Source organism: Bos indicus x Bos taurus, chromosome 6 (genome assembly GCF_003369695.1).
Source record: "Bos indicus x Bos taurus breed Angus x Brahman F1 hybrid chromosome 6, Bos_hybrid_MaternalHap_v2.0, whole genome shotgun sequence".
NCBI lineage: Eukaryota > Metazoa > Chordata > Mammalia > Artiodactyla > Bovidae > Bos > Bos indicus x Bos taurus.
In genome coordinates, this window is record NC_040081.1 from 29,437,126 (window position 1) to 29,461,122 (window position 23,997).

Below are 23,997 nucleotides of genomic sequence, written 5' to 3' on the forward strand. Positions count from 1 at the left end.
CCAGCATCAGAGTCTTTTCCAATGAGTCAACTCTTCGCATGAGGTGGCCAAAGTACTGGAGTTTCAGCTTTAGCATCATTCCTTCCAAAGAAATCCAGGGCTGATCTCCTTCAGAATGGACTGGGTGGATCTCCTTGCAGTCCAAGGACTCTCAAGAGTCTTCTCCAACACCACAGTTCAAAAGCATCAATTCTTCGGTGCTCAGCCTTCTTCACAGTCCAACTCTCACATCCATACATGACCACAGGAAAAACCATAGCCTTGACTAGACGGACCTTGTTGGCAAAGTAATGTCTCTGCTTTTGAATGTGCTATCTAGGTTGGTCATAACTTTCCTTCCAAGGAGTAAGTGTCTTTTAATTTCATGGCTGCAGTCACCATCTGTAGTGATTTTGGAGCCCAGAAAAATAAAGTCTGACACTGTTTCCACTGTTTGCCCATCTATTTGCCATGAAGTGATGGGACCAGATCCATGATCTTTGTTTACTGAATGTGGAGCTTTAAGCCAACTTTTTCACTCTCCACTTTCACCTTCATCAAGAGGCTTTTTAGTTCCTCTTCACTTTCTGCCATAGGGGTGGTGTCATCTGCATATCTGAGGTTATTGATATTTCTCCCGGCAATCTTGATTCCAGCTTGTGCTTCTTCCAGCCCAGCATTTCTCATGATGTACTCTGCATATAAGTTAAATAAGCAGGGTGACAATATACAGCCTTGACGTACTCCTTTTCCTATTTGGAACCAGTCTGTTGTTCCATGTCCAGTTCTAACTGTTGCTTCCTGACCTGCATACAAATTTCTCAAGAGGCAGATCAGGTGGTCTGGTATTCCCATCTCTTTCAGAATCTAATACCCTAGTAAGTTGCAATTCCCAATTACACAAAGTAATTTTAGTTACTTAGGTGGCCTGTTTATATATTATATATTAAAAATTCAAGGGAAACATTTCAGAGGGAAGTTGGTAAATTATGCATTTACAGTGTCTGCTGTTCCTGATGTACTTTGAAGATTGTCAAATGACTTTGTGTAACAAAGAGCAATGTTGTAATTATAAAGTTCTGCCTTCCAAGATATCATATTTATTATTTTAGTGAGAGTTATAAGTTACTAAAATAATTTTCAGTTTTTATGGTATGACATCCTTTTAAATAAAAGGATTCTGTGTGATTAAATTTATATTAAGACATCTCAAACTGTTATGTTTCATATTTTAGATATTGGTGAAAATTAATAGGATTGAGCTCTAGGAGAAAGCATGAAAAAGAGAAAACATGTTAATTCAATAAAATGTTGTAGTATATTCCAGAACATCCTTACCTGCAGCTTTGTACATTTCCAAGTACTATGTGAATATATTCCGATGAGATTTGGTAGAGTGACCTCTGTAGCTCTTCTCCCCATAGGGAGAGTACTGGGAGAAATAGAACTGCCAGGTCTACACAACAAAGTGTCTCAAAACTTCCCTTTGCATGTGAAAGATCAAGTGATTGGAACGAATGAAAAATACAACTGGGGCACACAAAACACCTCAGACTAACATGAGGTGAAGATGCTTTTTAGTGAAACATACATGGGGTATTAAATGATGCAGATTTGATGAACATATTTAAAAAAGATGATGCATAACTTGAGTATTACCTAATAAACATGATAAATAAATAGCACAAGCTTGGATGTGATACTTGATCCATCTTTACATTTCTGGAACTTAACAGTTAATTTTTGACATTAGTAAATTTTTACTATTTGTTGAAAGCACTGCAGATTATATTTCTGGGGAAATGTGGATATGCTTTAAATAATTTTACAGCAGCATTAATCACAAATTTTGATCACTTTATAATAATCTCTAGGAAAACACTGTTAGTGATGTCAACACTATTAGAAGTTAAAATTATGCTAAAGATAAGAAATAATTGTCAAGTACCAGATTTTATTGCTCTATTCGTGTATAGCCTCATAAAGATCCAATCAGAGGGTTGCATTTATATCTGAATTTCTAAGGTCAGTTGAAACTCCCTGTTAACAAGTACATATTCATGCTCATTATAAGACTTCTTGGTATAATATGCTAATTACTTTTCTACACTCTGGCTCCCAAACCACAATGAGTCCTGTTATAAAAGCAAATCACTGCAAACTTCAAACAGCATGCATCCTTGAGATGCCATTATTAAAGGATGAACAGTGATGGGAAATCTTTGATGTTATCAGACGGGATGGAAAATACACATTTGTATTTGAGTAAATCCTGTAGACCGAAGCATTTCTCCCCACCCTTAAATAACCTGAAACCAATTTCAAGTTGCCAAATGCTCTTCAAAGCAACCTGCCTTGGAAGTAACGCTGATGGCATTTCAAATTTCAAGGCAGCTTGCTTTTTCCATCTCACGACTTCAAGCAGATTTGAAATTTCACTTTCAAAGAGAAAGGACATTACCTGCTTTTACCCAAACCACTAGTCTCTGGTTTGATGAACAAAATGTCATAGGTAATGAACTTAGCTATGATAATAAAAAGATGATATGTGACCCAGTAACTCAGAGTCTGAATAATGCAGCTAATTCTAGACAATTCTAAAATGTAAGTATTTAGATACTTAATATTTCAGTTTTTTCTTTTCTGGTGGTGCTGACCAAAAGTTGGAATATAAGCTTTGGGCCTGTGGCAGGGCCAGTGTACCCAACTGTAATTAATCCATCTCCTGCTGAATGGAGCATCTGTGAAGCTGAAGACAAAAATCAGTGTGTGCTTGACTCCTGGGCCCATGGGGAGCCTGGGCCACACAATTCAGAACATTCATACTGTGAATAATCCCTGTAGTAGGAGGGTAGGTCTGTGGCTTCATAAAAGGATTTAGATTTGTGGTTAATAGAAACATCCATGAGCCTCTTTGGGCAAAAGGATACAGTAGCCCTCATGAAGTTTCCCTAGCTTTTAATTAGGTTTCCTTTCATTGCTTTAAGTAAAAGGGAGGAGTGAAACCTGAAGTTATCATCTTGGGACACAAAATATTTGTATGCGGTTTTAATATCCTGAGCCTGTTTTGCTGCTGCTCTCTACATTTTGGAAAGAGCCATTATAGTCCTAAGGAACTACACACTGCAGGTTTATCAGCCCTTTGGTGACTGTAAATTTACTGCAGCAACCTTTAGAGGAAGTGTTTCTTTTCCAGTAACTGACTTTCTGCATGAACAGAAAAGGTACAAACAAATAAAACAGGCAAGAGTATTAAATACCAGAGTGGAGTTAAAAAGGTGGCGGGAAAGGAGAGAAGACGGCTCCATCTTTGCACCAGTTTCTAGACATCAGAAAAATGAGAATAATTACAATGAGACAAGAAAATGAAAGGCATAAGCAAGGACCAGGAAAGAGGAAGGAAAGTAGTGCTATTTGTTAAAGTTGGTTTTTCACTGTGGAGGCTGGACATTGGCTAAAATAATACAGTAATCTTTTCAAAGATTGGGATATGCCAGTTACTTGAAAATTCTTTTTAAGCTGATCACTATTTAAACATAAAAGCTTTACTAATTTCCAAAATTTTAAGGTAACATTAAATATATTTAATAAATATTTTAAAATAGAGTCACTCCGTTAGGACCTTGCCCTGCCTTGGGCTTATAAAACCCACCTTCCTGGGCTTCATTCCAGTTCAGGGACTCATGAGTTGGACTTAAAGACTTAGTTTTTTCTGTGACTCAACTCTCATCCACTTGTGATGGAAAGAATTATCTATCCTCTAATGAGTCAGCATCTGCTGCTGTTGGGGGATTGTTAATTTCCCTGAGTGTTTTTATCCATAAGAGAATGTCCTAGATTTTAGGGTAAGTACAGAAACACTCTTTTTTAGAATCTCCAGATGACAGCTCTTTCATGTTACTTATACCAAGAAGTCATGATCAAACATTTTAAGAAATCATGACTTTTATGAGCTACTTAAACTCTGTGTCCTATACCTGTCACTGTATCATGTGTCATTTCATTTATGCATTTATATATGCATGCCTTTTTTATTCTCATCTGATTATGTCATCTTCTTAAAACACTCGACTCTCAGAAAGAAATCCCAAATCCTAAACATGGTGTACAACAGTGGTTCTCAAACTATAGCATGCATCAGGATTCTTGGAGGACTTGTTAAAATATTGCTGGGCTGGACTCTTCAATCGTTCTTTTTCGCTGAGTCTGGAGTAGAACCCAGGAATTTGCATTTTCATCAAGTTCCAGGTGATGTTGATACAGCTGTTCTGTGGGCCATACTTTGAGAACTGCAGGTTCACAAGAATGTATATAAATCGGTCATTTTCTTGTCTCTGGGTTCACTTCATGCTGGCATTCTCTGTGTGCAGTGCTCAGGTGTCTTCTCCTGGGTTCCCAGTCTCCTCCTTCCCTTTCTTCTTCTTACCATGTGTCCTGTGCCTCTCCCCATATGATTTAATCAGTCTAACTCATGCAGGATCCTTCATACTAAGTTGAGTCTCCTTGTTATTTACTCTCATTACTTCAATACTTCTTTGCAGCATTGAACACAATTGTAATTAAATAATAAATTTACACATTTATTATAATTCAAGTTAATACGTGCCCTTCTCACAAAAATAAAGCTTCATTAAGGATAAGGCCCCAGTGCAATATTTTCTGCATAATTGATGCTTGATAGATATTTCGTCCATGAATGAATGAATGAACAAACAATACAAACTAACATAATTAATTTTTCTCACTGTGCTCATACATGATGCTCATACATAATTTATGCCCCTGCTCCCTAACGGGTGTCCCTTCCAGTTCTCTCAAAGACACTCCAGGCTAGCAGGGTGTGCAAGAGAAGTGGCAGTTGCCCAAATACATTGCTCATATATGTATAATTTCATTTTTCTTGCTCAATGCAAAGAGGCATATTTCAGGATGAATCTCTGAACTAGACTTTGGTATCACAAGATAAATACCCCTAAAATGATAATCCCAGACTCAAGTTCAAGTTTAATTATTTAGGATTATATAATGCTGTGAAATAAATTTCAATTATTTGAGCATTTTAACTGGAATTCACTTTATTTTTAATAGGATTTTGGTTACATTGTTATTAAAGAGAAACATTTGGGCTTTCAAAAATTCATGAAAACTTTAAAGTCATTCATTCTCTGGCTAGAACAGCAGAGGTTTGTTAACTAAGGCTAATATTTCTTTCAATAAAAAACAATGTGCCAAATAAAGCCATTTAAAATGACTTAGTTTTTTAAAAATCACTGTATATTTATAAAGTACTAGATCATATAATAATAAACCTAAATATATATACTTGTGTATATAAATATACATGTTAATGATTTATATACCTATGATTATTATTTTATGTCATTCTCTCTCATTTTATGTAAAGAGTTAATGAAGATCATAGCATCTGATCCCATCTCTTCATGGGAAATAGATGGGGAAACAGTGGAAACAGTGTCAGACTTTATTTTTTGGGGCTCCAAAATCACTGCAGATGGTGACTGCAGCCATGAAATTAAAAGATGCTTATTCCTTGGAAGGAAAGTTATGTCCAACCTAGATAGCATATTCAAAAGCAGAGACATTACTTTGCCAACAAAGGTCCGTCTAGTCAAGGCTGTGGTTTTTCTTGTGGTCGTGTATGGATGTGAGAGTTGGACTGTGAAGAAGGCTGAGTGCTGAAGAATTGATGCTTTTGAACTGTGGTGTTGGAGAAGACTCTTGAGAGTCCCTTGGACTGCAAGGAGATCCAACCAGTCCATTCTGAAGGAGATCAGCCCTGGGATTTCTTTGGAAGGAATGATGCTAAAGCTGAAACTCCAGTACTTTGGCCACCTCATGCGAAGAGTTGACTCATTGGAAAAGACTCTGATGCTGGGAGGGGTTGGGGGCAAGAGGAGAAGGGGACGACAGAGGATGAGATGGCTGGATGGCATCACCGACTCGATGGATGTGAGTCTGAGTGAAGTCCGGGAGTTGTTGATGGACAGGGAGGCCTGGCGTGCTGCTATTCACGGGGTCGCAAAGAGTTGGACACGACTGAGTGACTGAACTGAACTGATACTGTAAAGCTGTGTACAGCACATGGGTATCTTACACACAACCTGTATAATTAAGATAGAATCCTTAGAAGACTTTAAATTCAAGTTCATGTTTGAATACACAGAGAAAGATAACTTGGTGGTGGGTGAATATTAGGTAATAAGGGGAAAGGATTTTTGTGGATAGATCTAATTCACTTTCATCTTCTGATGAATCCAGAAGATTTCAAATAGCAAATAAGAGAATGAGACAGCTGTGAATCAAGTAACTGGAGCTAGAATAAAGTCAGAGGAGATGAGAGGCAATATGTGATTTATAGGTCCACAGCATTAAGAAGGATCACTGGGGAAAAAATTAGGTATAATGTTTTGTATTTTGTTAGTACAAGTCTTCTCCTGACTTAAATCTTCCTTTGCCTTGGCAGGTCTCATTGTCCGGGAAGTGAGCATTGAGATTTCACGCCAGCAAGTGGAAGAACTCTTTGGGCCTGAAGATTACTGGTGCCAGTGTGTAGCCTGGAGCTCGGCAGGCACCACCAAGAGCCGGAAAGCCTACGTGCGCATCGCGTGTAAGTCACTATGCAGGGGCATTGTGGGTTCCAGAAGCTAATGGAATATGGGAAAACTTGACCACACCTGCTCTGGTGTCGAAGAACCCTGGTTGAAAACTGCTCCCAGACTTCTGCATTTGAGCTACACTTTCCCCTTAAGTCATCAGAATATCATTTCATTTTTTGTTTCGAGGCACTGAGTAATTTTCCTTTAGGGATGTGAAAGAATTAGTGCTACTTTCAAAAGTCTGAGTGTTCTTTTTTAATCTAATAGTAATTAGGCTATAGGAAAACAACTACATTCCTTTAATGAGTTTATTCTGCCAATTTGTTAGGACAGTGTTGACTAGTTTTGCTATTAGAAATAGAAATTACCCGGCAAAGCTTCTCTATTTATTTTAGAACTGTTTTAATGCATCAAAACACACCACTGTTTTCCAAACTGTAATTTCTAGAGTATTTCAGGAAGATATTTCTAGTATACTTTCAGGGAGAGGTTAAAAGGGTTCCATAATCAGTAAATGTGGGAAATACTTTTTTGGACAAAGTTAAAGAAGTTCCTTCATTGCAAAACTTTCCAGATCCTTTAATATGCTAATGGGCATATTATCCCCAAGGAGGAGATGTTGCCTGCAGCTCTTTCTGCAGACCCTTTTCTCAGTGAGTACTATTCACACCTTGAACAGCATGGATGCTGCTTTGATGTCTGAAGTTTCCATACTGAGAAATTTTCTCAAGTGTGAGACCACTGAAAACCATGTAAATCGTACTATCTGAATTCCTTGGCATGTCTGTTCCAGCATGTATGTGAAGTTGCTTCAGTTGTGTCTGATTCTGTGAGATCCCATGGACCGTAGCCCACCAGACTCCTCATCCATGGGATTCTCCAGGCAAGAATACTGGAGTGAGTCACCATGCCCTCCTCCAGGGGATCTTCCCAACCTAGGGATCGAACTCTCTTCTCTTGCATCTACTGTATTGGCATGCAGGTTCTTTACCACTAGAGCCAACTGGGAAGCCCCTTGCATGCCTGTAGTTTACTAAATTTCAGTTTGCATTGATGTCAGTGTCACTTCCCTCTCATATGTCACTGTGTGCATGCCTGCTCAGTCATGTCATATGGTCAGTCAAGCATGCTCAGACTGTAGCCCACCAGGATCCTCTGTCCATGGGATATCCCAGGCAAGAATATTGGAATGGGTTCCCATTTTCTCTTCCAGGGGATCTTCCTGACCTAGGAATCAAACCCGCATCTCTTGCATCTCCTGCACTGGCAGGCAGATTCAGATTCTTGACCGCTGAGCCACTGGGAAGTCACCAAGTTCAAGCAGTTTTGGCTCCGATGCGTCTCACAATTCCTGTTCTTGCCTGTACTTTCCCTTCTGTTTGATCTAGATCCCAGCCATTACAATCACTTACCAGTTAGTCTCCATGATTCTAGTCTTTTACCTTTTCTAGCCCTTCCTCCCTATTACCACAAATGCAAGATTCTGGAAGATTCCTAAAACTCAGGTCTTACCTCAGCTCACCTCCATCCCTGCTTAAAATTTTATAGTGGCTTCTGAGATAAAGTCAAAATTTCCTACAATAGTATATATCACTGTATTTGTTTACTAGAGCTGCTGTAACAAAATTCTACCAACTTGTGGCTTAAACAAGAGAAATTTATTTTCTCACAGATCTGGAAGCTGGAGTCCAAGATCAAGGTGCTGGCAATATTGGTTTCTGCTGAAGCTCCTCTCCTTGGCTTATAGATGGTCATCTTCTCCATGTTTTCACATGATCTTCCTTCTGTAACTGTCTGGATCCAAATTTCTCTTCTTATAAGGATGCCAGTCATGTTAGGTTAAGGCTACCCAAATGACCTCATTTTAACTTAATCACCTCTTTAAAGGTCATATCTCCAAATACTTTCTGAGGTATACTGGGCGCTAGGATGTCAACTTGTAAATTTTGGAGGGGGGATGCATTTCAGCCCATAACAACCACATGTCATTGTTTCCGTAATGTAACCTAAGTTTCCAGCTCTGACCACAAAGAATGTTTCCTATCTACTCACACTAGATTAGAAATACTTCCATTTCTTTGTTTCCAGCTGTTATTCATCCTGAAGCACTTTACCTTTCTCTTACTTCCTTTCATTCTTTGTAAAAATTCATTTATTCAACAAATATTTACTAAGCATTTACTCTCTTACTGAGATAATTTTAGGTATTTGGTATGGAGCCAGAATCAAAACACGTAATGATCCCTGCCCTCAAGAGGCTTGTTTCTGCTAAACAAGTTGTTGTTGTTTAGTCGCTAAGTTGTGTCTGACTTTTTGGGACCCCATGGACTGTAGCCCACCAGGCTCCTCTGTCCATAGGATTCTCCAGGCAAAAATACTGGAATGGGTTAGCATTCCCTTCTCCAGGGATCTTCCTGACTCAGGGATTGAACCCACATCTCCTGCATTGCAGGCATATACTTATTCTTTACGGCTGAACCACCAGGGAAGCTAGAGCACACTCTTAATGAAGTAAGTAATCAGTAACAGAGCAGATGGTAAGTGTTATGAAGAAAGACAGTGGGGGAAGGGGGTATGCTGTGCTGGGGACTGTGGTCAGAGAAGGCCTGCAGAAGAAGTTGGCAGTTGAAGCAACCTGAAGAAGGGGGAGAGGGGGAGACAGGGAGAGGGGACAGCGAGTGGCATAAATACAAATGCCCTGAAGCAGGAATGTTTGCTGGTGCCAGGAAGATTGAATTGGCCACAGTGGCTGGAAGAGGGTGAGGGAGAGGAGTCTCCTAGATGAGATGAGAAAGGTAAGGACAGGAAGGGCAGTGTGGATATGGTCTAGGCCCTGTGGGTGTAGCATCTTTGGTTCTCAGTATGAAATGGGAACTTTGGAATGTTTTCTGCAGAGGAGTTCATGCCCTGACTTCCATTTTAGAAGAACACCTGACTGCTCTGTTGAGAAAAGATCGTGAGAAGCAAAAGTAGATGCAAGGGAGACCAGTTATGAGGCGGCAGCTGTGAGAGATGTTAGGACAGCCTAGATTAGAAGCTGTGGCACTGGTGAGACCTAGATTCCAGATTTATTTAAAGGCAGAGGTAGTGGGGTATTTTTTTTTTTTTTTTTTGAGAAAGAGAGAGGTTGGATGTGGAATGTGAGAGAAAGAATGATTCAGAAGACCTGAACTTGAAGGATTTTTCAGTTGTCTTTAGTGAAGTCATTCTTGCCTCATCAGTCTCCAGAATGATAGGGGTTCCTTTCTCAAACCTTTCAGACAAGTGCATCTGTCCTCTTAATGTAGGGCTTGTCTCCTTTGAATTATGTTCATTTGTTGTAATGTCTGTGTTTCAGGCCAATGAGTTCCTTGAGATCCATTTTGCTTAATTCAGCTTTGCTTAACTGTATATCTTCAGTGTTCAGCACAATGCCTAGAACATCAAAGATGTTTAATAAATTTTGTTCAGTTAAGACCATTATAACCATCATTGCTCTCTATTAATCATTCGTCTCTGAGCATGTCTAAAGGGATTTTTCTCTTTGTCTTAGTGGGTTCTCTATGAAGTAGACTCTGAGATGGAGACATGCATGCAGGTAATATATTAACGAGTATTCTCTGGAACAGTATCTGTGGAGGAATAGACTTGCGCAGAGGGAGAAATTGAACTGCAGTTCAGGTACAACAAAAGATGATGCCATAGGGGACACTGGAGTTAGGATGGCCCTCCAGAGTTGTCCCACCATGAGGCGCAGGAGTGAGTGGCCCTTTATCCCTAACATTGACTAGTCAGTGGATGTGGTCTTTTCTGTTCTGTTCTGTTCACCCTCACCAACTTGTATGACCTGGGTCAATTCAGCTCATCTCAACTGAGGGCAATTTCTGGAGGGAGAGTCTGGGAGCCTTCACCATCAACACTCCCAGCAGAGGGGATCAGTCCTGAAAGTGGATGTCATCCACTACAGTCATCTATCGCAAATCTTTTAGATTTCATTTTATTAATTATGAAGTAAAAAGATACTTTCAAACATGTTAAAAATAAATGAATGAACTGCTTTGGTCAAATAATTAAATGAACTCAAGTTAGCTTTAGTTATAATCAAAAGAGGCACAATGATATAAAACTATCTTTCATTGCTATATGTTCATTAATATCAAGTATAATAGATATTTAAAATTGCCAATTTACAATTTATAACAAATTTACTTGCTTAAAAGCTGAAGTTTAATTAGTTAATCTATTTATTAATAATACAAACCCTTCTTCTAGTAAGACATTGATTTGCCATAGCACCTTTTCATCTTCATGTATTAAGACTGAAGAGCAATTTGCTTGTACTTCCATAATTAACTGAACTCATGTGTTAGTAGTCAAGGAACAACATCCAATGTATAAAGATTTACTCATACAGATTTACCTCCTGATGAAAAGAAAAGTTAAATTTCAAATTCTCCTTGTCAGAGTTGATCCCTACCAAGCATGCCCTCACTAATGGTACAGGAAGGTTGCAGATTCTCTGGTTTATTCTGTTTCAAGTCAGCCGGGGTGCTTTGCCCAGGAATATGTGACAGATGGCTGTCACATCCACTGCAATTAAAGTTTAAATTTTTTTCAGGTAAAGACAGCCATGATGCTAGAGATAATTAAGTTCACTTACCCCTCATCTAATTTGATCTATATTCACTATGTGTGAATAGTGTACACTATGTGTTCTATACTATAAATAGTGTATATTTATGTGTGTATATGGATGTGAGTATATACACATATATATGTGTGTACTAAAAAGGGGGCCATAGTTCCTCCATGAAAAAGCTCTATTTTAAGAAGTTTATAAAGTAGAAATGAATATTAGCCATTCTCTTATTTATTTGTTTGCTTATGTATATTTTGGAGAAGGCAATGGCACCCCACTCCAGTACTCTTGCCTGGAAAATCCCATGGATGGAGGAGCCTGGTGGGCTGCAGTCCATGGGGTCGCTAAGAGTCGGACACGACTGAGCGACTTCACTTTCCCTTTTCACTTTCATGCATTGGAGAAGGAAATGGCAACCCACTCCAGTGTTCTTGCCTGGAGAATCCCAGGGACGGGGGAGCCTGGTGGGCTGCCGTCTCTGGGGTCGCACAGAGTCGGACGCGACTGAAGTGACTTAGCAGCAGCAGTTATGTATATTCTGTATATTCAAACTATATAAAATACAAAAATAATGTTGTGAGACAATCAGAGCAGAGGGAAAATAGGAAATAGGGAAAAGTTAGGATTTGGCCAGAAATGAGCTGAGGACACAATGTGCCTGCTCTGGAATCACGCATGTTTACCAGATGGCAGTGTCCGGCGGCCTTAGTGGGTGCCACAGCTTCCTCTGGAGAGCAAGGGGTTTCTTCTGAGGGAACTCATATGGGCACTGTAATGACTGTCTAAGTAGAACCCTGTGGTGATGCAGCTGCCCGTTTCATTGGGTTTTTTCTTCCAGTGTCCCTTGCTATAGTCAATGACAAAGTTCTGAATGTTCAAGGGAGGAAAATGTAATTCAGGCAGAATGTCAGCAAACCCTGTGTCTCTTCAGGAAATGTCTCGGCTGCTGTTGCTGATGTTGTGATCATTGATGATGTTGTGGTTGCTGTTGTCAGGGGATGGTGGGCATTATGTGAAAAGCAGAGCAAAGTGCAGTGGTTGGAGCAAATGCTTAGGGCCAGGGTGACCTATATATTCAAATCCTAGTTCCATCACTTACTAGTGTGACCTTAGTCAAGCAATGTAACCCCTCTGAGACTTAGTTCCATCAACCATGAAATGAAAATGATAGGGTTATTTCAAGATTAAACTGGGATAAAGTTGTAAAGCATATGGCATAGTGCCAGACACAAAGCAAATGCTCAGTGAATGATAATAGTGTTCATAAAAACAGAGATAATGATTCAAACAACTTTATTTGTGCATTCTGAAATTTAGTAGTACCAAGTTAACTTTGAAAACTAAGGAGTTTTTCCTTCTTTCACCACTTCCTGTACATCCTGAGCTGTCAGTCCTAGAAGTTGAAGTTGTCTGCCAATTCAAGTATAATTAGACTGTAATTTTGTCCCTACGCCTGAGGATGGAGGAGCCCTCTGCATCTCCACCCTTCTCCTCAATTCAGGAGTTACAGTGGATCTGTGTGCACAGACAATCCATCTTCCCTGGGATGTCAGGATAGTTCCTAGGGAGTTTCTCTTTCTTCTGTGTACAAACCTATAAATAACAGCCACCATCACAAAGACCACTGACTACAAATTGGAATAAGGCAGTTCCTGGGAAGAATGAAAGGGGAACAGGGAAGACTTCTCTGCCCTACTCTCATAGTTCACTCCTCCTTTTCCCTGACATCTGAGCTACCTTGTGAGCCACCTGTGGGTGTCAAACAGGCTGTGTTTACATCTGTAATTCTGTAGTGCCTAACACACTATCCAGAACAACACTGTCTGAAGAAATATGATGCCAGCCACCTGTCATTTCAGTTTTTCCAGTAGCCATCCTTAAAAAAGTAAAAAGCAAACATAAAAGACGCCAAATTAATTTTAATAATACGTTAGTTCAGTTTCATGCATTGGAGAAGGAAATGGCAACCACTCCACTGTTCTTTCCTGGAGAATCCCAGGGACGGGGGAGCCTGGTGGGCTGCCATCTATGGGGTCGCACAGAGTCGGACACGACTGAAGCGACTTAGCAGCAGTACTTAGCAGTCAGTTCAGTTCAGTTCAGTCACTCAGTCGTGTCCAACTCTTTGCGACCCCATGAGTCGCAGCACACCAGGCCTCCCTGTCCATCACCAACTCCCGGAGTTCACCCAGACTCACATCCATCGAGTCAGTGATGCCATCTAGCCATCTCATCCTCTGTCATCCCCTTCTCTTCCTGCCCTCAATCCCTCCCAGCATCAGAGTCTTTTCCAGTGAGTCAACTCTTCGCATCAGGTGGCCAAAGACTGGAGTTTCAGCTTTAGCATCATTCCTTCCAAAGAAATCCCAGGGCTGATCTCCTTTAGAATGGACTGGTTGGATCTCCTTGCAGTCCAAGGGACTCTCAAGAGTCTTCTCCAACAACACAGTTCAAAAGCATCAATTCTTCGGCACTCAGCCTTCTTCACACTCCAACTCTCACATCCATACATGACCACAGGAAAAACCATAGCCTTGACTAAATGGACCTTTGTTGGCAAAGTAATGTCTCTGCTTTTGAATATGCTATCTAGGTTGGTCATAACTTTCCTTCCAAGGAGTAAGCGTCTTTTAATTTCATGGCTGCAGTCACCATCTGCAGGGATTTTGGAGCCCAAAAAAATAAAGTCTGACACTGTTTCCACTGTTTCCCCATCTATTTCCCATGAAGTGATGGGACCAGATGCCATGATCTTCATTTTCTGAATGTTGAGCTTTAAGCCAACTTTTTCACTCTCCACTTTCACTTTCATCAAGAGGCTCTTTAGTTCCTCTTCACTTTCTGCCGTAAGGGTGGTGTCATCTGCATATCTGAGGTTACTGATATTTCTCCCGGCAATCTTGATTCCAGCTTGTGCTTCTTCCAGTCCAGCGTTTCTCATGATGTACCCTGCATATAAGTTAAATAAGCAGGGTGACAATATACAGCCTTGACGTACTCCTTTTCCTATTTGGAACCAGTCTGTTGTTCCATGTCCAGTTCCAACTTTTGCTTCCTGACCTGCATACAGATTTCTCAAGAGGCAGATCAGGTGGTCTGGTATTCCCATCTCTTTCAGAATTTTCCACAGTTTATTGTGATCTACACAGTCAAAGGCTTTGGCATAGTCAATAAAGCAGAAATAGATGTTTTTCTGGAACTCTCTTGCTTTTCCCATGATCCAGCGGATGTTGGCAATTTGATCTGGTTTCTCTGCCTTTTCTAAAACCAGCTTGAACATCAGGAAGTTCACGGTTCACATATTGCTGAAGCCTGGCTTGAAGAATTTTGAGCATTACTTTACTAGCGTGTGAGATGAGTGCAGTTTTGCGGTAGTTTGAGCATTCTTTGGCATTGCCTTCCTTTAGGATTGGAATGAAAACTGACCTTTTCCAGTGCTGTGGCCACGGCTGAATTTTCCAAATTTGCTGGCATATTGAGTGCAGCACTTTCACAGCATCATCTTTCAGGATTTGAAATAGCTCAACTGGAATTCCATCACCTCCACTAGCTTTGTTTGTAGTGATGCTTTCTAAGGCCCTCTTGACTTCACATTCCGGGATGTCTGGCTCTAGGTCAGTGATCACACCATCGTAATTATCTGGGTCATGAAGATCTTTTTTGTACAGTTCTTCTGTGTATTCTTGCCATCTCTTCTTAATATCTTCTGCTTCTGTTAGGTCCATACCATTTCTTTCCTTTATCGAGCCCATCTTTGCATGAAATGTTCCCTTGGTATCTCTAGTGTTCTTGAAGAGATCTTTAGTCTTTCCCATTCTGTTGTTTTCCTCTATTTCTTTGCATTGATCGCTGAAGAAGGCTTTCTTATCTCTTCTTGCTATTCTTTGGAACTCTGCATTCAGATGCTTATATCTTTCCTTTGCTCCTTTGCTTTTCGCTTCTCTTCTTTTCACAGCTATTTGTAAGGCCTGCCCAGACAGCCATTTTGCTTTTTTGCATTTCTTGTCCATGGGGATGGTCTTGATCCCTATCTCCTGTACAATGTCACGAATCTCATTCCATCACTCTATCTATCAGATCTAGGCCCTTAAATCTATTTAAGTTATTATTTAATTTAAGTCTATATAAGTTAAATTATTTAAGTTAAATCTATTTAAGTTAATATGTTAGTTAGTCCACTCATTTAAACTATCATTTCAATAAAATACCCAATATAAACAAGTATTCATGACAAGTTTTGCATTCTTTTTTTCATACTAATTTTTACAGTACCTCTTAGTTAGGACTAGCCACAGGTCAATTGCTCCATGGCCACATGTGTCTCACATTGGATACATGGGCTTTGGGATTCTAATAATAGAGGAACTGTTTCAATCACTTTTTCACCTCACATAATTACTGTGTGTGTGTGTGTGTGTGTGTGGTGAAACACTAGAATCTATTCTGTTAGCAAATTTTAATTATGCAATATTATATTATTAACAATAGTAACCATGGTATACAAAAATATCCCCAGAACTTAATCATCTTGTAACTGAAAGTTTGTACCCTTTGACCAGCTTTGGATGGATCATTCAATTCTTGCACCAATGCTGGCATGACAGGTATTATTATCCTCATTTTACAGATGAGGAAATGAAGGACAAGAGAAATTTGAAAACCTGCCCAACAGATTTCCCTGGGGTCAGTGCCTAATGCTTGGTGCTGATGATGCTGGGGACCCAGGTTTGATCCCTCGTCAGGCAACTAGAGGAGCCTACATGGTACAGCTAAACACTCCACATACTGCAACTAAAAGATCATGCTGCAATGAAGATCTTTGCATGCTGCAAGTAAAACCCAGTGCAGTCAAATTAAATAAATATTTTTTTAAAAATAATAAAAAGCCTGCCTGAGTTCAAAGCTCATATATGGAGAAGCAGGTCAGATCAGCAGAGAAGTCCATGCCTTGAAGCAACACATTGGATACAAATAAGAGAGGAGGTGACAATTTATTTTTGTGTCAGTTGGCAATTAAAAAAAAATCATATTTTCCACATGGATAATGTTATAGGCTCATTATTATTTACAATGCAGAAATGTAAGAAGGCTCTGGGTTCCCACTTCTCTCCTGTTACTTGGTCTGTTCCAACCACACCAGTTTCTTTTCTTAGAGAATATGACACACTAATGCCAATAGCTCTTCCTTCACACCTGGAGCATTCTCCTCTCCTTTACCTGGGGAAGAAAGGAAGAGTGGCTCACTTCCTTCTTTCATTCAGATTTCTGACAAGACAACAGCTCTTTAAAAACCAGGTATTTGGAAAGATTTAGGTTATACCATGACAGAATCTGGCAGCCTAATGCCAAGTGTCTTGGTAGAGCTCAGCAAGCGCAAGTTTGCCAGCATGCCAGAGTAAATGGCCTAATTACTAACGTGCATTTCCGAGCTGTGGTTTGATCCCTTGTATGGCTGTTTAAGTCCTGGTGGTTCAGTGGTAAAGAAGCTGCCTGCCAACGCAGGAGACATAGGTTCAATCCCTGGGTTGGAAATATCTCCTGGAGAAGGAAATGGCAACACACACCAGTATTCTTGCCAGGGAAATCCCGTGAACAGAGGAGCCTGGCAGGCTGTAGCCCACGGGGTCACAAAATAGCCAGACACAACTTCGTAACGAGACAACAAGCCCATTATAAGTTACAGAGGCCAGATTTTGAATTAGATGAGATTAATTACCCAATTTAGACATTTTTAGATCAGATAAATTTTTAACAATAAATATCTCATTTCATATAAATGTCAACTGTTGTACTATTTAGTTCATCATGTGGTTTCTGTTTCAAGATTAAAAACCACAACACATTCCAGATTGCATTAGTCTATATTTTTCTAAATGTATTTGCTTTTGTATATAGACAGAAGTTTTCAAGATCAGTGGAGGCCCCACAAATCCATATGCATTTATAGCTCATTTTGTTCTGAGAAGTAGACATCTAATTGATAGAACACTGTCTCATAAGTTATATTTGGGGGGAAGTCTATGGGCTATGTGCTAGAGGAAGGGCTGGTAACCCACTGGACCAAAGTATGCCACTAAAGTGATGTTTTATGCTGTATGAAATGGGAAGTTTATGGCTAAACTGCTTATTTGCAAAAAAGCTTGTCTGTAATCATTGTGTTCTTTTTTGTACTCTGAGAAAAGAGCCTTAGCTTTTTGATATATTGGTTTCCTCATCCATAAAGTTGGCATGTTTCTGATTATTTATCCCTAAGACATACCTTAAAAAATATTGTGATGACATATAATCTTTTTTTTTCTTTCTGAAACTAAAGATGCAATGTGACTAGAAGAGTGGCTTATATGGGATTTTTTTTCTTCCTCTTCTCTGTAATGGATGTCATTGGAGTTCCAGCTCTAAAATACTTATTAAAAAAAAAAAAAAAAACCCTTTAGCAAAACTACCTGAATACAAATATGTTTGTTCTATAAATGCCCCCAAAACCAAGAAATAAAGAAGAATGGCTGAAAGTGTACTTCCTTTTGCAGGGACTTCGTTCATTTAGGATTCTGTTTAAATGACTGTGTGCGGTAAAGGATAGGCATGCCTTGGCAAAACTAAAACATTGCCAAGACAATCCTTCTGCTGATTTGCTCAAAGATCATTCTAACCTCTGTCTCTGTCTATAATTATTATGTTCTGAAAGTGTTAGTGGTAAATTCATAAGACTGGTCAAAAACATTAGTTTTTTTAAAAGTAAAAGGAAATTACAAAACAATAACAGGAACAAAGTCAAAATCTTGCATCTTTTTTCTCTCAATATATCCTGTGACCTAGTAACCAACGTTTAGGGCATGCTTACTGTATGCCCAATTCTGTTATAAGCCCCTTATGCATGTTAACTCTTGTGATGCTTCCAACAATCCTATGAGGTAGATTCTGTTATCTTTGTTTTGCAAAAAGTGAAACAGAAGCATGGAAATGAAATATTAGATAACTTACCCAAGCCACTTGTTTAGGAAATGGTAAATCTGAATTATAAACTTTTCTTTTTACAGTACAATTTACTGTATAGGTTTACAGAAATGTGATAGCTCAGTTTGCAGTCTAACCATAGAGGAAACTTCATGTTTTTGTTGGTTTGTGGTTTCTTGTTTTGTTTTATCTTTATAATATTTAAAAAGAAAAAGCGAGTAAAAAAAGAAAACTTACAACATTTTTATATACTGTGTCCCTTCCATTTAAAAACCACAAGAATTGCTGAATATAACATTTTTTCATGATTTTTTTTTTAATTCCAGCAAAGATACTCTATTTCTGGAAAAGAAAACCATGGCAAACTTTTTAGGGTTCTATAGCATTGTCAGGAATTTTTACTGTTAGTAAAAAGCTCAAAAGCTCAAAAGCTCAAAGCTCAAAAGACTAATCTAGTTTTCCCAAAATATGCTATAGTGGTTGGTTCATGATAGTTGTTTTCTGTTAACAGCCAGATTTGGTGATTTAAGTATAAGTTATACTCTACTATGACAACATGAAAGTGAAAAGTGAAGTAGCTCAGTTGTGTCCGACTCTTTGCAACCCCACAGACTGTAGCCTTCCAGGCTCCTCTGTCCATGGGATTTTCCAGGCAAGAGTACTGGAGTGGGTTGCCATTCCCTTCTCCAGGGGATCTTCCCAACCCAGGCATCGAACCCGGGTTGCCCACATTGCAGGCAGACTCTTTACCATCTGAGACACCAAGGAATTATCCCCTTTTATATTATTGGAAGAAAGACACATTTTTCCCTCTAAGAACACAAGTAGTATTAGCATATGTGACCATGGAATTATTTTGTTTGCTAGAGCAACAATTTGAAAGTACATTAAAATGAAATTTTTAAAACTAAATATAGGGTTTGTGTCCCACAGAACCTGCATTCCTATATGACATCACAGAGTTGAGTAGTAAACAAAAAGTGAATTGGTTTTGTACCTATGTCTCTATTACAGTTTGGGAAACCAAAGACAGCCCAGGTTGGTGATAAGGTTTAAAGGCAAAAATAATTCTTTTGCCTAACTTTAAGTTCCCTGCATGTCCCCTAGATGCATGTGAAATTTCAGTGTCCGCCAGACAATGTCAGCCATCAGCCTGAACAAAATTAAGTGCCACTGACCCTGGAAGACATCAACAGGAACTCACTGTCTTAAGAGCCACAGTGTAGAAGCAGATGCGCTTGGTCCCCTCAGCCTCCCAGGCTCCTCTCTCCCTCTGCCTACATGGTCTAGCACAGTGCTGCGCACATCGTGGTTGTTCCACAGATAAGCAATCAGTCAGTCAATCTGTGGTTCCCAGACTTTAGTGCCGTGTGTCAGATATACCTGGGGGCCAGTGAAAACTGTGGATTCCTGGATCCCAACTAGGAATGAAATCTGCACTTTTTGTCAAGCACAGCATGGTAATCCCTGAGTTTCCCTTTGGGACACATAACTTTCAGTCATTAGTCTGCCACATTCATAATTATTTTGTCTCATTTGTTTAAGTTTATTTTGACTAACAATGATAATGCCTAAAGTTGATACAGCTACTAAAATGTACTAATACTACAGGGAGTACTTTTTATATTCAAGGCATGATTCTAGAGTTTTATATAGGCTTCTTCATATATCAACCTGTAAAAGAGTCACTAGTATCATGCTCATTTTTTTAGCTGAAGAAATTAAAGTAAGAGAAGGTTAAGCAGTATGCTCAAGGCTACACAGCTAGTCAGGTGGTGGAGTCAGGATCTGAAACAAAGTTTGTCCAAGCTGAAGATCTTGCTCTTGACTGCAATGATATCTTGCTTTGCAGGATATTTCAGATCTTTTTCACAGTGACCTACAATAAAAAATATATTTATATCATGATCTACTAAATAAACATATACCCATTTCCTCACACATACAAATACACAGAGGTGTGTGTGTATGTATATGTGTGTGTACATATGTGCATACTTAATAATACATCAAGGTTATTGTCTTTCCAGTAGTCATGTATGGATGTGAGAGTTGGACCATAAAGCAGGTAGAGTGATAAAGAATTGATATTTTCAAACTGTGGTGCTATAGAAGACTCTTGAGAGTCCCTTGGATAGCAAGGACATCAAACCAGTCTATCTTAAAAGAAATCAATTCTGAATACTCATTGGAAGGATTGATGCTGAAGCTGAAGCTCCAATACTTTGGCCACCTGATGCAAAAAGCTGAGTCACTGGAAAAGACCTTGATGCTGGAAAAGACTGAGGGCAAGAGAAGAAGGGGGTGGGGGGGAACAGAGGATGAGATGGTTGGATGGCATCACCAACTTAATGGATATGAACTTGAGCAAACTCTGGGAGATAGTGTGGGACAGGGAGGTCTGGCCTGCTGCAGTCCATGGGGTCGCAGAGTTGGATAGGACTTGATGACTGAATGACAATAATGCTATGTATGATATACTTGACATTTTCTGTTTATTCAATTTCATATTTTAATGCTGGTGTTCAGTCCTCCAAGTTGAATTCATAGTACTCTAAGGACAAATTCCATAAGAAAGATATGGAATGTTAGATACTATGGTTTTTAGACCAAATGAGTCAAGTGTGTAAGAGAATGACATGCTGAAATTTACTCAGATGAGAAATCATGTTTCATACCAGACTCTCTAATAGTAATAGAAATAGTTGTGATAATTTATTACATGTGTTTTATACTTCATAATCTTCCAAACCCTTTTCAGATTCAGTATTTCTTTTAATATTCTCAAAACCCTGTGAGATCTAATATTTGCAAACCCTATGAGATCTAAATCAAAAAACAACCAACATTAATAAGGTAATAATATGTTGTTTCTGTCTTATTATTCAATGGAATTTAAAGATTTTAATTTCCATTAGAATAATCTGTTGTAGTATGTTCATCAGAGAATTCTTGACTTCATAATATCAGTCTGTCACATTGTCAAGAAACTGTCTTTTGAAAAATATTTTATTCTAATAAATCTTTCTGCATATTTAAGTAGCATTGCTAAGAGAATAAACATTTCTAACAAATGTAAATTATTGTTTTCAAACTTGGAGTGAGAACATGATTATTTTCATTTTCAAAGACAATAGTATCAGCCTACCAACTTAGACAGCATAGGGACATCTTTTGCTGGTATTTTCTCCAGGTTTCCTTTCAGATCAGTGGAGCTCACAGGTACTTGGATAGTAATATAACCTGTTACAGTAAAAGCTCCCACCTGTCCAGCCTCAACGTTCCCATTTAGGCCACGCTCACCCTTTCCAGGCAAAGATGCTCATGGGTTGTCATTGCAGAAGAGACCTGACTGGGGACCCTTTCATAAATATGTGCTTTGGCATGATAGACTTTCTTGCATGCTGTTTTGGGTAGGTGTTTCCCTCCCACCTCTCCACAAAGCAAGAAAATTAGTTTTGTCAGTAATTCTCAATGCATTCATAATTTTCCATGTGTTTATAATTCTCAATACTTTTATCATTTTCAAAGCTGCAATATTCATCTGCTCTTGTGATGTATATTATATTGCTTTGTTGTATTTGTACAAAGAATTTTCTGATGTTTTTAATTTGGAATCTTCTGAAACCCATCCATCGCCCCATTTTCTCTTACACCTGTATATTGAAGTGTACAGAAGTTCCAGGAAGATTGTCCTAAGAGGAGGATTTATAAGCTGTTCTTTTCAAAGATGCATCATCTTCTAAATTGTTGAAAAACAGCTTCTTCTATTATTTCTCTTGGACACTGATAATTGATATAAATCCTTAAAGATCTTATCTCACAAAGGCCAGGCTGTTTCCCCTAAAATGCATATTTAAAATGTTAGTCTACTCAGTTATAGGCTCTCAAGACAAAAGAGACCTTCAAAAGCATCCAGTTATTTACTTCCATTTTGCAAATGAGGAAGTGTCTTCACACTCCCAGGTAGCCTTCTTTTCTACCTGTGTGGGTGCGCATGTGCTCAGTGACTCAGTCGTGCCTTACTCTTGGTGACCCCATAGACTATAACCCACAAGGCTCCTCTGTCCATGAAATTTTACAGGCAGAAATACTGGAGCAAGTTGCCATTTCCTGCTCCAGGGGATCTTTCCGAGCCAGGGATTGAACCTATGTGTCCTGCATTGCAGGCGGATTCTTGTCAAAAAGCAGAGTTCATGTTTATAGAATGCCTTGAAATTAGTGGGCTTCACATCATAAATAATTTATAATCACTGTATTATATTGCAAAAAAACTCACTGACAGCATCAGAATTCTACCATAAAAAATGAGACGCTGTGTACAGCCACACATGTACTTTCTTTGATTACTGTGTAAATGGTAAATAGAAATCCATATAGTTTCAGGTCTGATTCTGCATTTGCTAATTGGATTTCACTGTATGGATTTAGTAAGCCAATATTCATGTTAAGTAAACATCTCTCTGAATACATACTTACAACAAAGGTGATTTTTCTTTTAATTGATGGAATCAATGACTAAATCAGAGATAAGCTGAGTTGACTTTGCAAAAGTAATCTAGGTTTTAATGAAAGGATTTTATACTTATTTCGGTAGTAGCCTTAGAACTAATGGAAAGAAAACAGAAGTGTAGAATCCTAAAGGTCTTCCAAGGGCATAAATTCATCTTTTTCCTGACAGAAATGCCCACATTATTCGAAAACACTCTGTTTTACATCTAATTCCTAGCTGACAAGTGTCCGTTTTTCCTGCTTACTCATTCGTCACCCTCGTGTTCTCTCTGCCTGCAAGGCATCCGGCCTGCCTTCTATCACATCTCTCCAAATGATGAAGGATATGTTTAAAATGTTACTCACACTGCTTGCAGAGTACTTTGGAGGCATATGAAAGGAGCAGCTGCCATGCTGGACAGCACAATATATTCTATGTTCTTTATACAACCTGAAAGCTAGAAAAGAGATTTTGGCCAAGAATTAAAAGGATTTTTCAGGAAGAAGTATTACAGTGTGAGGGCTTACCTATGAATCATTTTAGAAATCAGATAAAATTTACATACAGTTTAAAATCAAATAACATCAAAACAATATAATTATATGGTATTCAGTGATGGTTCAGTTAAACCTGTCTTTTGAAGTACAGGCCTCTGATGTGTGGTCACCATTCTCAATTAGGAAACAGCAATTTTCATAAGATGTGCCTTCCATTGGCAGGAATTTGAAAACAGTTGCAAAAACTATATACCAAATCCTAAGAAGAATTATAGCCTGCTACATTCAAACCCATCATCCCTTAACGGTGCTGCTGACTTTTGTCAAAATGAAATTTGTAAAAGAGCAGTAGTTATTATTATAGTCATTCTCCCAATTTCTGTGCACCCCCAGCACAGCTGGGTTTCTAGTCCCCCTTCACTCCTAAATTTTTCAAACTTCTCCTTTTACGTTCTTTGCTGCATTTGTCCTGTTGGCCTCCAGACTTCTTAACTTGGCTCCTCTGACAGTTGCCTCTTGGTTTTTCTCCTGTGTCTTGTTCACACCGTAACATTTTTGCAGACAGCTTTTCCTCTGAAATGTTGGTGTCCTCTTTTTTTTTTTTTTCCCTGCTCTGGTATGTCATCTATTTCTAGTGCTTCAGCTATCTCCTAGACAGTGAAGCACAGATCTTCTACCTGGCCTTCTTTTTCCAAACTTCAGACCTGTGGTCCTTAAGGTGATTTTCCTGTCAGGGGACATTTGGCATTATCTGGAGGCATTTATGTTGTCCTGGCTTGGAGAGCTCTACTGTTATTTGCTGGATGGAGTCCAGGGATGCTGCTAAGAAACTTACTATGC

General features: G+C 39.0%; 1 protein-coding gene across 2 annotated transcripts in view; it reads left to right on the forward strand.

The window, feature by feature from the left end:
* The window catches only part of UNC5C (unc-5 netrin receptor C), a 427,174-nt gene that overhangs the window by 274,039 nt on the left and 129,138 nt on the right, over positions 1 to 23,997 (forward strand). For both annotated transcript variants that reach the window (XM_027544020.1, XM_027544019.1), the window contains exon 3: positions 6,464 to 6,607. In XM_027544020.1, the coding sequence (XP_027399821.1) occupies positions 6,464 to 6,607 (144 nt within the window). The remainder of the gene's footprint in view (positions 1 to 6,463; positions 6,608 to 23,997) is intronic.